This window comes from Amblyraja radiata, chromosome 3 (assembly GCF_010909765.2).
Source record: "Amblyraja radiata isolate CabotCenter1 chromosome 3, sAmbRad1.1.pri, whole genome shotgun sequence".
NCBI classification, from domain to species: domain Eukaryota; kingdom Metazoa; phylum Chordata; class Chondrichthyes; order Rajiformes; family Rajidae; genus Amblyraja; species Amblyraja radiata.
The window spans coordinates 43,651,461-43,668,698 of record NC_045958.1 but is presented as its reverse complement, the minus strand read 5'-3'; the positions used below and the strand labels follow the sequence as shown (position 1 = coordinate 43,668,698).

Here is a 17,238-nt window from a genome sequence, read left to right as displayed (position 1 = left end):
AATTCTACACGCATCAGACGCTTCCCTAGAATCATTAAGGAGTACTTTTCTTTCAATGCTGTCACTGACAGAACTCATGCTACTCACTTCCCAACAGAAGTCCTCGATTCACTCAAGATCCCTGGATTACCACCACACATTGGAGTTCAAAAAAGGATCTCCAATCATGTTAATGAGAAACTTGGAACCGCCAAAGCTATGCAATGGAACGAGGATGATTGTGGAAAAGCTACACAATCATCTGATCATTGCAAGAATCAACATGGGAGCCTTCAAAGATGACATTGTTCTCATTCCTCAGATAGCCCTCAATTTAACAGAAGGTGAAGACATTCCCATTTAGCAGACCCAATTCCCCATTCAATCAAGTTTTGCTATGACGATCCATAAAGCGCAAGGACAAACAATGCAGAAGGTGTTGATCTATCTCGACAAACCGGTATTTCAGCATGGAAACTATATATGGCTCTTAGCCGAGGAAAGATGAAGGAAAATGTCAAATTTTTCCTGAAGGATGGAACATCGACCAAGAATGTTTTCATTAAAAGCGTGCTTCGTTGAATGATGACTTTTGAGGTAAATTCTCAGATTTTCTTTCTTAAAGTTTCACCACTCAAACTCTCTATATTAAAATTGTCTCTTTTTATATCAACAGCAAAGAGACATCAAGAGGCAGTGAGCAGCAGAACACAACAAGAGACAAGAAAGAACTTAATAAATCTCATCTTTAACATTTAAATTGTTGTTATATTTTAAGAGTCATTCACATTTTAAACTTTAATAAATCCTTTTTCCACTTGCCATGCCTGTGTGTTCTTCATCACAATGGGAACCTAATAGGCAGGAATGGCTGTGCTGTCGGAGAGCCACAAATAGTGCATATGGAGGGGGAGGTTGAGGGAAGATTAACTGAATGTGTGGGGGGGAGGGGGGGGGGGAGGGGAATGGCAAGGAGCAGAGTGGGGGGTGAAGGGAGGAGAGGTGACTGAGTGAACTTCCACACCAGCCATGAGTGACTGGATTGCCAGTCCACCGGCCATGAGTAAGTGAACTGCCAGCCCACAACACCCATACTAGCGCTCCAGAGATCCACGCAAGGATAGACTTTCCTCCTTCATTGCTGTGATCTGTAATAAAAAAACGAAAATGTCTAAAATTGATTCTCCACCCTCTCCTCCTTCTCTCTCACAGAGTCTGTCACCTGTATTGGGCAGAATTTCCGGCAATTTCTGAACTGCCAGCCCGCCAGGCCTGAGTGACTGAGCTGCCAGCCCAAGAATCCATTCGGCCCACAATATCCATACTAGCCCTCTGGAAACCAGTCCCTTCGGCCCACAACACCTATGCTAGCGCTCCAGAAAGTTCCCCCCTCCCCCCACTGGCTTGGCCAGCAATATTGGAATTGGTGGAGAGGTGGTATATTGCATTGGGGGACCAGCCCTCCCGTGTGAAGCTGGGACCCAACGGGTCCCACTTAGTATATTACTAAAACTCTCATCTTGTTTGGACGTCTTTGTCTGTCTGTGTGCGTGCGTGCGATCTCAAGAAACTATGCCAAAATGGTACACAATACACAAAAATATATGCACCACCTTACTCACCTTTGTCCCGTGGTCGTTTGTATAAAGTTTTGTTCAGATTGATTTTATATTTCACAAGTTATTGACATTTAAACGTTTTAAAAAAGCCCACTTTGAGAAGAATAACTGTGACTGTGCTGTGAGAATTTTCTGGCAATTTCCAGCTATGACGTCACAATGGCGTCTCACGGTCCTCCAATTACAATGGCATCTAATTTACATACGCCGCCGTGAACATTCCACCACGCAACAAAAACATCATAATGGGATCTCAGCTGCCACCCACCGTACTTACCTTTGTCCCCGTGGTCGTTCGTGTCAAGTTTCCTTCATATTTTATTTCACAAGTTATTGATATTTAAAAGTTGGATCGGATATTCTGGCAGTTAGAAGCTATGACGTCACAATGGGATCTCATAGTTCTCCAATCACAATGGGATCTAATTTACATAAGCTAGTGTGTGTGTGTGTGGGGGGGGGGTGGTTACTGTGTGCGGGAGGCTTAGTGTGAGTATGTGTGTGGGGGGGGGGGGGGTAGTATGTGGGGGGGGATTAGTGTGTGTGTGTGGGGGGAGTTAGTGTGTGGGGGGGGGTTAGTGTGTGTGGAGGGGATAGTGTGTGTGTGGGGGTTTAGTGTGGGGGTGAGGTTAGTGTGGGTGTGTGTGGGGGGAGGTTAGTTTGTGTGTGGGTAGAGTAATAATAGGCAAGTAACAGCTCCACATTGGCGATGGGCAATTTGCAAAACGTATTTAAAGAACAAAAGATTAGTCAAGGAAAGTATTTATGGATTTATTAAGGGAATACTGTCTTTTACTAAAGTTATTTTTTTTGAGAATGTTACAATGAGTGTAACATTTGACATAGTCTGTGGATTACAGCATTGTAGATTTGGTCACAACTGTGGCAAATATAATTCAATCTAGGGAAGAATATGGCAAAGTATTTAGAGAACAAACAGCAAGTACAAATATGCTAGGATAGTAACTGTACAGACCTAGAAGGATCTTAGAGTGCATATTTACAGATGTTTTATGTTAAGAACGATATATAAGGTGATTATAGACAATAGGTGCACGAGTAGGCCATTCGGTCCTTCGAGCCAGCACCGCCATTCATTGTGATCATGGCTGATCATCCCCAATCAGTACCCCGTTCCTGCCTTCTCCCCTTAGCCCCTGACTCCACTATTTTTAAGAGCCCTCTCTAGCTCTCTCTTGAAAGCATCCAGAGAACCCGCCTCCACCGCCCTCTGAGGCAGAGAATTCCACAGACTCACCACTCTCTGTGAGAAAAAGTGGTTCCTCGTCTCCGTTCTAAATGGCTTACACCTTATTCTTAAACTGTGGCCCCTGGTTCTGGACTCCCCCAACATCGGGAACATGTTTCCTGCCTCTAGCGTGTCCAAACCCTTACCAATCTTATAGGTTTCAATGTGATACCCTCTCATCCTTCTAAACTCCAGAGTGTACAAGCCCAGCTGCTCCATTCTCTCAGCATATGACAGTCCCGCCATGCCGGGAATTAACCTTGTAAACCTATGCTGCACTCCCTCAATAGCAAGAATGTCCTTCCTGAAATTAGGGGACCCAAACTGTACACAATACTCCAGGTGTGATCTCACTAGGGCTCTGTACAACTACAGAGGACCTCTTTGCTCCTATATTTGATTCCTCTTGTTATAAAGGCCAACATGCCATTTGCTTTCTTCACTGCCTGCTGTACCTGCATGCTCACTTTCATAGACTGATGTACAAGGACCCCCAGATCCCATTGTATCTCCCCTTTTCCCAACTTGACGCCATTTAGATAGTAATCTGCCTTCCTGTTTCTGCTACCATAGTGGATAATCTCACATTTATCCGCATTAAACTTCATCTGCCATGTATCTGCCCACTCCCCCAACCTGTCCAAGTCACCCTGCACTCTCATAGCATCCTCCTCACAGTTCACACTGCCACCCATATTTGTGTCATCTGCAAATTTGCTAATGTTACTTTGAATCCCTTCATCCAAATCATTGATGTATATTGTAAATAGCTGCGGTCCCAGCACCGAGCCTTGCGGTACCCCACTAGTTACTGCCATTCTGAAAGGGAGCCGTTAATCCCTACTCTTTGTTTCCTGTCTGACAACCACTTCTCTATCCATGTCGCCAAAACCATGTGCCCTAATTTTGCCCACTATTCTCAGATGTGGTACCTTATCAAATGCTTTCTGAAAGTCCAGGTACACTACATCCACTGGCTCTCCCTTTTCCATTTTCCTAGTTACATCTTCAAAAAATTCCAGAAGATTAGTCAAGCATGATTTCCCCATCTCGGACCGATCCTGTTATTGCTATCCAAATGTTTGGCTATCTCATCTTTTATAATTGACTCCAGCATCTTCCCCACCACTGATGTCAGGCTAACTGGTCTATAATTCAGTTTTCTCTCTCCCGCCTTTCTTAAAAAGTGGGATAACATTAGCCACCCTCCAATCCACAGGAACTGATCCTGAGTCTATAGAACATTGGAAAATGCATCCACGATTTCTAGAGCCACTTCCTTAAGTACCCTGGTATGCAGACCATCAGGCCCTGGGGATTTATCAGTCTTCAGTCCCATCAGATAATCCAACACCATTTCCTGCCTAATGTGGATTTCCTTCAGTTCCTCCGTCACCCCAGATCCTCTGGACACTACTATACAAGGAAGATTGTTTGTGTCCTCCTGAAGGGCCTGCCCCACTTGGGCGACCTAATCCGCAAGTCCAGAAGAGTGCCTTCGACCGTGAAGCTTGAGGGCACTTGCCTGGAAAGCCTCGACCTAGATCGACCGGCCACGTTGAAACCGCGCGCTGTCTGCACGATGAAGAGGAAGGTAAATGGCTGCCACAGTAACGGCAAGTCCTTTAGAGGGGGGGAGAGAGAAGGGGGAGAGAAGGGACGAGAAGGGAAGAAAAGGGGGTGGGGGAGAAGTAGTGGAGACACTTTTAAGAAGTTTAATAAAGTTAGCGGGCAGTTTACCTACCGGTAGGTCTTCCTAGGTTGTGAAACTCCAATGAGCCAATCAAAATGGCCGGTCAGCAAAGGAGATAGCCTACGGCTGCCCTCGAGTGCCTGTAAGTAAATAGCGACCCCACTCCACTGCAGTACGAATGAAAAAGACCCATGCCGACCAAATTTTATTCGCGGAAATTTTATATGCTGAAACATTTTCCGCGACCTTGCTGAGGCCGCGAGTAGGCGGGAACCTCTCTCGAGCATGAAGGAGTTCCAGCCATCTCATAGGACCTCGTGTCGACCATGCTGCGAGTTTGAGTCCAGGGCAAACTCTTCTAAACTCACAGCTTAGGTCGCCCAAGTGGGACAGCCCCTTTAGTGAAGACGGATCCAAAGTACCTGTTTAACTCATCTGCCTTTTCCTTGTTCCCCATAATAAATTCACCTTTTTCAGTCTTCAAAGGTCCAACTTTGGTCTTAACTAATTTTTTTCTCTTCACATACCTAAAGAAGCTTTTACTATCCTCCTTTATATTCTTGGCTAGCTTACCTTCGTACCTCATCTTTTCTCCCGTATTGTATTTTTAGTTATCTTCTGTTGCTCTTTAAACATTACCCAATCCTCTTGCTTACCACTCATCTTTGCTACGTTATACTTCTCTTTTATTTTTATACTGTCCCTGACATCCCTTGTCACCCCTTACTCCCCTTGGAATCTTTCTTCCTCCTAGGAATGAACTGATCCTGCACCTTCTGTATTATTCCTGGAAATACCTGCCATTGTTGTTCCACTGTCATCCATGCTGTCATCTTTCCAGTCAACTTTGGCCAGCTCCTCTCTCATGGTCCCATCGTCCCCTTTATTCAACTGTAACACTGACACCTCTGATCTACCCTTCTCCCTCTCCAATTGTAGATTAAACCTGACCATATTATGGTCACTACCTCCAAATGGTTCCTTAACCTCAAGTTCCTTTATCAAGATTTCTTGATTCCTTGATCTTGCACATTAATGCAAATTGAATACATCTTTATTTGCTGAGGTACAATGTGTAAAAGCAAAGGTTGTGTTAGAACTATATAAAACAGTTGTGTTGTAAGCAACCCAAGTGGTATATGAGATGCTGTTCTTCCAGTTTTCTTGTCACTTCCAGCCCGCCAATCCCTCCCCCCCACCCCAATCAGTCTGAAGAAGGGACTTGATCTGAAACATTGTCTGTTCCTTGCAGGTGCGGCCTGACCCAGAGTTCCTCTAGCACTTTTTTTTTTTTTAAAGGTTACTTGGCCTTTTGAGCTTTGTTCAGCCATTTATCAAGGTCATGGGTGATCTACCTGGTGCGTTTTTCATGCACACTACCCATATAGAAACATAGAAAATAGGTGCAGGAGTAGGCCATTCGGCCCTTCGAGCCTGCACCGCCATTCAATATGATCATGGCTGATCATCCAACTCAGTATCCTGTACCTGTCTTCTCTCCATACCCCCTGATCCCTTTAGCCACAAGGGCCACATCTAACTCCCTCTTAAATATAGCCAATGAACTGGCCTCAACTACCTTCTGCGGCAGAGAATTCCAGAGATTCACCACTCTCTGTGTGAAAAATGATTTTCGCATCTCGGTCCTAAAAGACTTCCCCCTTCTCTGTACTCCCTCTATGGCAAGAATGTCTTTCCTCAGATTAGGAGACCAAAACTGTACGCAATACTCCAGGTGTGGTCTCACCAAGACCCTGTACAACTGCAGTAGAACCTCCCTGCTCCTATACTCAAATCCTTTTGCTATGAATGCTAACATACCATTCGCCTTCTTCACTGCCTGCTGCACCTGCATGCCTACTTTCAAGTAGGCATGCAGTAGTTCTGTCTCCTCCCCTTCCTTCACCCTCTAGCTGTCTCCTCCCACCCTCCCATCCGCCCGCCCTCGGGCTCCTCCTCCTCCTCCCTTTTTCCTTCTTTCTTTCCCCACCCCCCATCAGTCTGAAGAAGGGTTTCGGCCCGAAACGTCGCCTATTTCCTTCGCTCCATAGATGCTGCTGCACCCGCTGAGTTTCCCCAGCAATTTTGTGTACCTTGCCTACTTTCAATGACTGGTGTACCATGACACCCAGGTCTCGTTGCATCTCCCCCTTTCCTAATCGGCCACCACTGTCCTTTACTGTTCTGTACAACTACACCACAATATCCCTTACTGTTCTGAAATTAATTGATTTGTTTCACTGCACCTCCAAGGTAAAATATTTCTAACATTCGCCATTTTCATCTCCCTCCATTTTAAGACCACCATCCTTACTTCATGCCCTGGGGAAACATGCAAGAATTCTGTAAGTTTCAATGAAACTTCCACACGCTGTTGTAAATTCTAGGCAATGCAAGTCTAGTTGATGTAACTTCTTGTTTGTCTGATGAATCTTCACTGCCTCCATGTTTATCCCTTCTTAGGCACAGCTCACTCTATGATCCCCTTTTCCTCTATTTAGTCCCTACTTGCAAACCTGGAAATATGCATTTGGTCATGATGAGAGGCGCTGTTTCCTTTTTAATAATGGAAGCTGAGGGGGGCTTTGAGTGGTAGAAAATTAATCAAAAACAATGAATTGGAATGAAGTATTTCATTTGGAAGGGAGGACAAATGTAGATTTAAGGGAACAGGTAGAACAATGTGAAGATATGAGAACATTTTTGTGCTCAATAGTGTGGTGTGGAACTTGATGGCCCAAAGGGCGGAGGTGAAACCCTCACTATATTGAACATGGCCAATTGAGGAACCAAACCTACAATCTCAAGAGCTGGGACTTGGAGCAAGTCAATCTTTGGCCTGCATGGAAACAATGGACTGAGTTGACTCCTGCTCTGTAAATATCTCATTTTGTGAAATTGCTAATCAGATACTTAAATGAAAAAGTAGGAAAGCATTAGAATTTCTTGCCACATTGGAAAGGTTAAATGATCAGTTATGATTCTCAGAACTATCACAATATAATCAAAACTGGATGTTGGGCAATCCATGATTGGACTGGTGTTTTACACTTAAATGACCATTTGTAGAACTGTCAGAAAATATGAATGCAATACATTACGTTTCTTCTTGACCACAGCACCATCTTCAGGAAGGATGTGCTGGCTCTGGAGAGGGTCCAGAGGAGGTTATTGAGAATGATTCCAGGAATGAGTGGGTTAACATAGGAGCTAACATTTGATGGCACTGGGCCTTTACTCGCTGGAGTTTAGAAGGATGGGGGACCTCATTGAAACTTACCGAGTAGTGAGATAGATTCTTGATTAGTACGGGTGTCAGGGATGATGGAGAGATAGATCAGCTGTGATTGAATGGCGGCGTAGACGATGGGCCGAATGGCCTAATTCTGCTCTTCTCACTTTTGAACCAATATTGAGGACTCGATTGCTTTTGCAAAAGTATGTATATTTTATTCATTCAAAATATGTATGAAACAACCATTTTAAATACAAAATTTTACAATTTGTACACTGATATTCAGTACAAGTTGTCATAAATTACTAGTTACTGCACCATAGGAAACAGTGCCGATTCCATACATTTGATGCTTGTTAAAATCCCTGATGCTATTAGTCACCTTCTTAAACTGATTTCATTCAGAACTACACAGGCAGGCTGCAGTTGATCAAACTTTCAGACAATTTGATAGGGTACAGTTAATGGCACACTACTGAGGGATCATTTTCATTCTGCAAACTGCATCAAAATGTTCTTAGCGTGCAACTGTCAGATGCAAATATATGACTACTGTCCTACTATCAAGACAACTTTGCTTTGATTGAACTCCCGCACCAGTGCTAAACATCAACAGGTCTGTACGCCCTGCAGTGTATTGAAGGGCCAACCCATTCCGATGTTGTAATACTGACTGTATACACTGAATTTCTGGAAAGGTTCCACTGTGGCACTTCCAACTAGTCTGTGACAAATTAATCTAAGAAATGGTTTTCTTCAGTTAGCATTCACATGAACCAGATTGCATTTCCAGGTAAAGAACACTAGGATGGAGCAATTTGGGAACTATACCAACAAAAGGTGAGTTGTGCCAAAGATATTGGTAAAGTTGATAAGATAATGGACGAACTGGAAAACCAGAAAAATCACTGGGAATTTTAACCCCAAACTTCGTGGTTACATCTGTACTAATTTTTAAATAGCAGGACATAATGCAAAGTGTGTTTTGGGATGAGTAAACAAAGGAGGCTACACATGGAAGGCAGTTAATATTCTTGATTGTTCAAAAATCTAGTTTGCAGGAATGAGTGTCAAATAAGGCGCAAAACATTCACTGAGGAGTCTGCAAATTATGCTTTGGTATACAACTGCCTCCTGTGCAGGAGGAACACCCCCACTCACCTCACTTTAAAACAAATTAAAGTCAATATTTTGAAAACGGCAAGTGTATTCTGGCAGTTTGAATGAGCACCTGGGTTAATGCTGATTGTCACTGCCCAGTCCAATCATTTCTTACAGGTGTAAACACCTGCAGTAATAAGTTCAGGCAGCCTGTTCCTTTCCCATTATCCATCTTCTTTCAGGATTTGTGTAGATTGAGATGTTATTGCTGCTCTCTTCATGATGCAGGGAGTCTAGGCTGTTGTCCTGGAAAATAGGCAGATGTCGCTGGTGGTGGATTTCCTTGCTTTGGCCCTAGAGGTCGAGTTGGCACTAAATGAACATCAAAACAAATTGGGGGTTGGGTTGTGAAATAGAGAAGAAAATACAGTTAAAAAATGTAAGATCATGAGTCAAAGGCTTCCTGAAAAACATTAATCAACCCAAAATATCAATCCCATTTAGTAATACAGTGCGGAAACAGGCCCTTCGGCTCAACTTGTCCACACCGGCCAACATCTCCCAGCTACACTAGTCCCACCTGCTTGTTGGTCCATATCCCTCTGGCTCCGAAGGGCCGAATGACCTACTCCTGCACCTATTGTTTATGTAACTTGTCCTATCCGTGTACCTGTCTACAGTGCCCTCCATAATTTTTTTGGCAAAGACCCATCATTTATTTATTTGCCTCTGTGCTCCACAATTTGAGATTTGTAATAGAAAAAAAACCACATGTGGTTAAAGTGCACATTGTCAGATTCTAATAATTATACCCGTCTATAAGACCACCCCTCATCCTCCTGCACTCTAAGGAAGAGAGACCCAGCCTACTCAAACTCTCCCTATAACTCATAAACTATAGTCCTGACAACATCCTCGTAAATCTTCTCTGAACCCTTTCAAGCTTGACAATATCTTGACAATAACATGGTGCCCAGAACTGAACTTAATACTCTAAATTCGGTCTCGCCAATGTCTTATACAACTGCAACATGACCTCCCAACTGCTATACTCAATACTCTGACTGATGGCCAATGTGCCAAAGGCCTTTTTGACCACCTTATCTACCTGCGAGTCTACCTTCAAGGAACCATGCACCTGGATCCCTCTGCTCTACAACCCTCCCCAGGGGCCTACCATTTACTGTGTAGGTCCTGCCCTTGTGCCTTCGATTGTGCCAATGTGCTACCTGACCTGTGTACAATTTCCTGAATTTCTTTTAATTCTTATACTATCTTATACTATCACTTGCTCATCAGTTAGATTCACGGGAAACCAAATTAAGATGTCCAAATGTTCTGGTGCAAAAAAATAAAAGGTGAAGTAGGAAACGGAAGCCAAGATCAGGGGGAAACGTGATGCATCAAAGACCAGAGATTGACTGGGATACTAGGGTCACGCAGACTAGATACTTTAACAGTACGAATTTGCACACGAGGAATGGTTTACATTTAATGCTTGGATGGATGGGTTACCATGTAGAAATCTCACGGAGGGGAAAAAACACGTTTTAACATTTTATTTCATCTTGATTCCGATCCAAGAGTAGAGTAGACTATGCAGATTATTTATAGATCAGATGGGAACCTTTCCGGATTCCTGGAAAGCATTGGCCTTTCCAACTTTGGGACACAATTACAAGAAGGTATAATACTCCGTTTAACCAATCTCGCACACGTTTATGCCTTACAAGGAAGGAAAATGAAAGATCCTACAAAGTTGCTCTACATGCAGAACCATGATCAACAGTTGCATGTGCTAAGGGCATAGTGTGGATAATGAACATTTTAGAATGCCATATGAATAGATGTCCATACCCACATCCTTGAAGGGGACAGTTTCCCTGTATTTTTGGCTTAGATTGTAGGAATGTGTTGGCTTGATTAGTTTATAAACTGGAGGAATATTACAATGTACATTTATATTTTAGTTATTCAGTTGGGTAAATTATCATAAGAAAGCAGCTCATGGACTTGTTCTAAACAAAATTTAATTCTCAAATTCAGTATTCTTTTTCGACCAAACAAAATTTGGTTTTAAAGAATTGACAGTTTTACATACAAACACCACCAGCCTTTGGAAATTGAAAACAATTTGAAATGCATACACAGATTTAGAAACTGTAGCAATTGTTTCTTTTTACATTTCCAACTATTTTTCTACCTGTGCCAATTGGATATGATAGCTTCTGCAACAGTCCTCCTCGAGATAAACCCGGTTTACCACATTCCCTCTTCTGTAAGTATTTCTGGTCTAAACCAATTGGTTCGCTGCAACAAACAAGTATTTTTAAGTAAACTATGAATTGGAATAGTTCAAACTACAGACAGACATTAGATAAGCATTTAGAAAAATAATTAATTAATCATTAAACATACATATTTAATTTTAAAGATTGGACGGAATGGGAGTGCACATTTGCAGTTAGTTATTATTTGTATAAAAATTGATCCTCTGTATACAAACTCTGTATACAATGTCATTGCCATTCAGTCTGTTATGTTTTCATCCAGCAAAAAGATATGCTCCAGTGAATGTTACAATGAACCTACCAAGTTTGAAGCCAGTCAAAATATCTATAATCTCATCTGTTAAAAAGCATTCTACAGACTAGTCTGTATAATTACTTCAAATGTATTCAGTCATCCACAACACAAGACTTTGAATACATTTTGTAGCTGAGGTTTGTTCACAAACACAGTTCTTGCCAAAAATTCTATTGTAACCTGCAAGGAAATTAAAACCGTAGCAAGATGATCTCTGATAAGATCTACCGGATTTAAAAAAAGGATTAGCCTCCACTGGAATGCAGTGGGTAACTAAAGCATTATATTTTCTCCTTTTATCTATCAACATTTGGACAAACACTTTATGATAAATAAGTCCTGCTCTTTTTTGAAAATACAATGTGCTGCAAGAAGTATGTTTAGTTTCCTTTCATGGATGAGCCAAGACATGGGTAACGGATAGGCTTTTTGATCAGAGTTGTTCAATCTATTGTCATCTGATACCCACATATATGACACCTAACAGTATTAGTCACAGAATAATGATATGATACCTGAGAAATCACCATCACTCGCTTCCTTTCTAAGCTCCAAGGCTAAGGTTAACAATGCAGCCTTAAATTTGAATGGTGGTACAAAAGCAAATGTCTTGGTCACCATATATTTCAAATATAACATTTGAATCTTGACTGTGTATTTACTGGTTACCTGTCATTTAACCAAACCTTTTATGTAAAGGCTATACATGGATCTTCCAATATTGTGCAACAATTAAGTGTATTCCCAGTCTTTATAAATATCAAATCTGCTGGATTGTAAAATGAATGGAAGAAAAGTCCATTACCAATAGTGTGAGCCAATAGTTTAGGCTACAGCATATTGGCTTTAGCATTTGTAGTTCAAAGTTCAGCTGCAGGTACTCTTCCATATTAATTAGATCAGACTAAACTTTGTACTTCACAAGATCTTAGAGGACAAATGGAGGTCAGCCAAATATGTTGCTATCAAGCAATTGTCCTAGTCAGATGATTACATTGAAAGATATCAGGAAGCTACATTTGTTGAAAATCCAGTTTCAATGTCATAGAAAGTCAAAGTCTTAATGCCAATTTCTGGACCAACCAGCCTAAAGGTGGTAAACAACACCTTTTTGAATAATCAATTAAAAAAAAACCTTAGAGATGAGTGATGAAACAAAGACCATAACATTCTACTTTTCCTGCTCTTGTCTTCACATACCTTTTGGAAGAGAGACTTGTTCCTGTTGGTGTTGAAGATGAAGGGGCTGACGTGGGTTCTAATACAGGGATGCTACTAGGATTTAGCTGCAGAGGGCTGAAGTGCACCTGGAAAAGTAACGCAAGATGCTCTTGTCATAATCTTGCTTCCAATTAACTAATAGCTGTAAATGATAATAAAAGCAGAAATCCAGTACACCAGCATCTAACAAATTTTAAAATTCAGATCAAAATTGCTCAATCTACATTTTAAAATGTGTGCATTGAGAATTGCTCAGGGTAACTTCAACCTTGCAACAAAATTCACCTTCATTGAAGTTTTAAAAACTTAATGAATTCCAAAATATTGAAATCATAGAAAAGTACAAATAGTAAGAAAAAAATTAAATCAAGCATGCCTGAAGACCATGTCTTGACACACCAGGCCTGAAGAGTGGAGTATTCATTCGTATAGAACCAAAGCTCTTAGAGTAATTATCTGAAGGCGAAACAGAAGAGACAGTCTGTGGCATCAAGACAGAGAAAGGAGGGTGCAAAGTTTGCTGCAAAAGGAAAACCAACAGAAAAATATTAGCATTCAAAGACTATTAAGAAAATTCAGCATTAAATGTAAAAATCCATAACAAAACTATTGTTTGAGCAGTATATTTAGAGACAGTTTGGTTGTCAATTAACCATACTTGGTACCTGGTACATACATGGAAATCTTGGTACACCGTATGGCACAGTCTGCCCATTTGGTGTGTATCCTGATTGTACTAATTCTCTGGTCCTGAAGACCACATTTGAAATAATTGTTTTTCAACTGTTGACCAAATATGAATTTGGAGAGGATAATGTGTTTAGTACCCTTGGGTGTTTGTACTCCCAAGTACTATTAGTTGGGGAGCAAGAATTAATAGTCATAGGATGAGTTGGGCTCATACCATTACATGCCTGCAGTTAGGCTGTGGAAAAATGTTATTTGGAGTGCTGACTTTGATATCCAGAGGGGGTCTGGAAAGCTTTGCTTTGTTTGGATGCCAGTTACCAATCCTAACCCTGCTCTTATCATGAGTGGAACAAACTAATCTTAAGAAACCAATGAAGTCATTGGGTGTGTGTTAGAAATGTGAGCCATCTTTCAAATTGTACTAATGGAATAGTTGCAAAGTCAGAGGTAAGAATGCTTTAACTGAACCAAAATGATGCTGCCTTGATAATTGGGAATATAAAACCAGAATGTTTTTTTAAAAAAAGCTTAAATTTTAACCAGCAATTAAGAATGATTGTCCATTATACCCATCCTTTTCCTATTTGTTTGAAAGTACAGGCTAAAAGTTGTATAGATTTACTTGTACTAATTAAGTAATGTCAGGGCTCACCAGCACCTTCTCACAGCCAATTAAGAATCAGCAATAAACACCAGCTGAGCTAGCAATGCCTAGATCTGAAAAATTATTTTGCTTCACTTACGTGACTGTTTTGCACACCCCCAAGCCTGGACAGATTGCCACTTGATATTGATGACGGAGGAGTTTCTTGCAGAGCTGCTAATTTATTTTCATTTAGTTGTTTATTCAACCAAGATATTACTGTGAAAATGAAACACTCATTAAAATATTTCAAATGGTTAAGGTATTTTCTCCTTTACCCCATCCCAAAAATAGTTGAAGCTGTGAAAATACAATCAAACCCTAAATAACTTCAATTTATTACTGAAACTTTACTACCTACTATTGAAACCAGTACAATGTACCCAGTTCATACCAGATACGCATCATCTAATCTCTGTGCCTTCCATTAACCTTCATTGAAGTTTTAAAAACTAAATGAACATTTAAAAAAAAATGAATTCTTGATGTATAGATTGCACTATGGCATTGTACACTAATTGCTCCGTTACTCATTAATTGTTGGTGCAACTAAAAATCAAAGCAGTAACCCTGAGAATTTCCAATGCAGAAAATCTACCGCTACTGGCTGTCAGTCATCTTTGAAATAGTCTCCCTGCAACTGCATGTGAGCCTACATCTAGACTATTTAGTTGGCCATGTCTGTTTAACCATTCTGTTCACCCTTTAGTAGCAAAAGCTTCTTCATGTACCGAAGGAAATATAAATAAATACTAACTCTCACCATTCCCTGACATTCACCATCCCAACTATATAACTCCCCCGGTCAGCATTTCTGCTGAGTAAAATTGTGAATGGAGTGTAGCCTAGGTCTCATTATTGCACTTATTTAAAACAAAGCTATCTCTGCCTTTTAATCCCCTTTGACTAAACTAATGTTTGCTCTCCTGAATTTTGTGTGGTTTGGTATTAAGTCTGTCCAATAACATCCCTGTGTAGCACAGTGCATTATGTTTTAACATGCAAAATATTCCAAACACTAATATTCCTTCTCAAAAAACTAACCGTTTTCATTTGTCTTTAGAAGCTGTTTGCTTTCTTCTAGTTTTTCGACTGTGGCATCAAACTTCTCCTGCAACTTATGAACCTAAAAAAATTGTAAAAGCACTGCATGTAAAAATTAAGCATATCCTAAAATAAATTCTCCCCTTTTCCCAAAACGATGCATCAAAATTCAAATATCTTTGGGAATTGCAATGAACTGAGATTTATGACCTCCTCCTCCTTGTGTCTCAGGGCCTGCTGCACTTCTGCCAGTTCTTGCTGTCCCTTCTGGAGCATCTGTGTTTTTTCTCCTAAAAGTTTTTCTTGTTGCATTGTAACTGTATTTTTCAGTTTAATTTTTTCCATCAGTTTTTTCATGTCTCCCTGCAGCTTTTTGATGATTTCATTGGCCTATAACAAAAACATAATCCACATTAGCTATTATCTTTGTGTCAAACTTGTAATTATGCAAAACACCAAAGAACACAAGTCCAGTTTAGGTCATTATACAAGTTGCTCTTAAAATAGTCAACAAGTCTATCTTTTCATTTGTAAACTGCTAAAGCAACTAATATACTTAAGATTAATGTTAATTGTAATTCAAAACTGTTACCCCAGAGTTCTGTAGAGACTCAGTAGCAATAGATTTCTGGATACCAAGGAAATTAAAGGATTTACAGGTATGACAGGAAATTAGACATTGAAATTGGTTTGCCAGTTCCTTATAGTATAGAGGTATCAGTCCACCCATGTAAAGTAGCTATCTAGGACCACAGTGATGCATTGTTCAAGTTAAGGGCATTTACAAAGGATTTTATTTTCTGGTTCCACCTCACTTGTCAGTAGTCGCTTTGAGTGATATTAGATTTCTGGGGCTTTGCACAGATAAGGAGAGAGCTAATTCTAGGGTGGGGTCATAGTGCGAGGAGGAGGAAACATTCTTGAAGTAAACGCTGATAAAACAGCAATCCTGACACTTTGGGATTGCCATTGTAGAGGGTTTTCCATACGTTACCATAATTAATGTTTAATTTTTTTTACATATTACATACAAGTACATCAACATTTTCCAGTGAACCTGGTGAATTCCAAGTTTTACTGTCGAGCTACTTCAAATATATATATATATATACACAAGGAACTGCAGATGCTCGTTTACAAAAAAAGTCTGAAATCTGAAGAAAGGCCCCCACCCGAAAAGTTGCCTTTCATGTTCTCCAGAGAAGCTGCCTGACCTGCTGAGTTGCTTGAGCATTATCTTGTCACAGATCATAATATTTTTTAACATTAAGTGTGAGATGTATCTGATATCAAACATCTGTCAAAAAAATTTCACTGTTATCATTGGTCTATGAAAGTAGGCATGCAGGTAGAGCAGGCAGTGAAGAAAGCGAATGGCATGTTGGCCTTTATAACAAGAGGAATCAAATATAGGAGCAAAGAGGTCCTTCTGCAGTTGCACAGAGCCCTAGTGAGACCTAGTATTGTGTGCAGTTTTGGTCCCCTAATTTGAGGAAGGATATTCTTGCTATTGAGGGAGTGCAGAGTAGGTTTACAAGGTTAATTCCCGGGATGGCGGGACTGTCATATGCTGAGAGAATGGAGCAGCTGGGCTTGTACACTCTGGAGTTTAGAAGGATGAGAGGATATCTTATTGAAACATATAAGATTGTTAAGGGTTTGGACACGCTGGAGGCAGGAAACATGTTCCCGATGTTGGAGGAGTCCAGAACCAGGGGCCACAGTTTAAGAATAAGGAGAAAGCCATTTAGACGAGGAAACACTTTTTCTCACAGAGAGTGGTGAGTCTGTGGAATTCTCTGCCTCAGAGGGCGGTGGAGGCAGGTTCTCTGGATGCTTTCAAGAGAGAGCTAGATAGGGCTCTTAAAAATAGCGGAGTCAGGGGATATGGGGAGAAGGCAGGAACAGAGTACTGATTTGGGATGATCAGCCCTGATCACATTGAATGGCGGTGCTGGCTCGAAGGGCCAAATGGCCCACTCCTGCACCTATTGTCTATTGTTATTTCAATTATTTAATTTTACCTTTGCTTTGGTTATGTACAGTGGGTTATGTAAATATACAGTTATGTACATATCAATGGGGTTTTAAACACTGATTCCTGCCAGAGTTTATTTTAAATAAGGTCATTTAGATACAGAAAAAGACACAAAGTGCTCAAAGTGGAGTAACTCAGCG

At 40.9% G+C, this 17,238-nt stretch overlaps 1 protein-coding gene across 2 annotated transcripts in view; it reads right to left on the bottom strand.

Annotated features, from left to right (window-relative positions):
* Positions 1-7,968: 7,968 nt before the first annotated feature.
* Positions 7,969-17,238, bottom strand: part of sass6 (SAS-6 centriolar assembly protein) — a 45,331-nt gene continuing 36,061 nt past the window's right edge. Inside the window, exons 11-17 of one of the 2 annotated variants that reach the window (XM_033017717.1) lie at positions 15,271-15,450; positions 15,061-15,142; positions 14,117-14,235; positions 13,060-13,203; positions 12,663-12,769; positions 11,080-11,186; positions 7,969-9,248 (exon numbers count right to left, since the gene is read on the bottom strand). In XM_033017717.1, coding sequence (XP_032873608.1) covers positions 9,154-9,248; positions 11,080-11,186; positions 12,663-12,769; positions 13,060-13,203; positions 14,117-14,235; positions 15,061-15,142; positions 15,271-15,450 — 834 coding nt within the window. In that variant the 3' untranslated portion in view covers positions 7,969-9,153. The remainder of the gene's footprint in view (positions 9,249-11,079; positions 11,187-12,662; positions 12,770-13,059; positions 13,204-14,116; positions 14,236-15,060; positions 15,143-15,270; positions 15,451-17,238) is intronic. The other variant, XM_033017718.1, reaches the window with a different exon arrangement.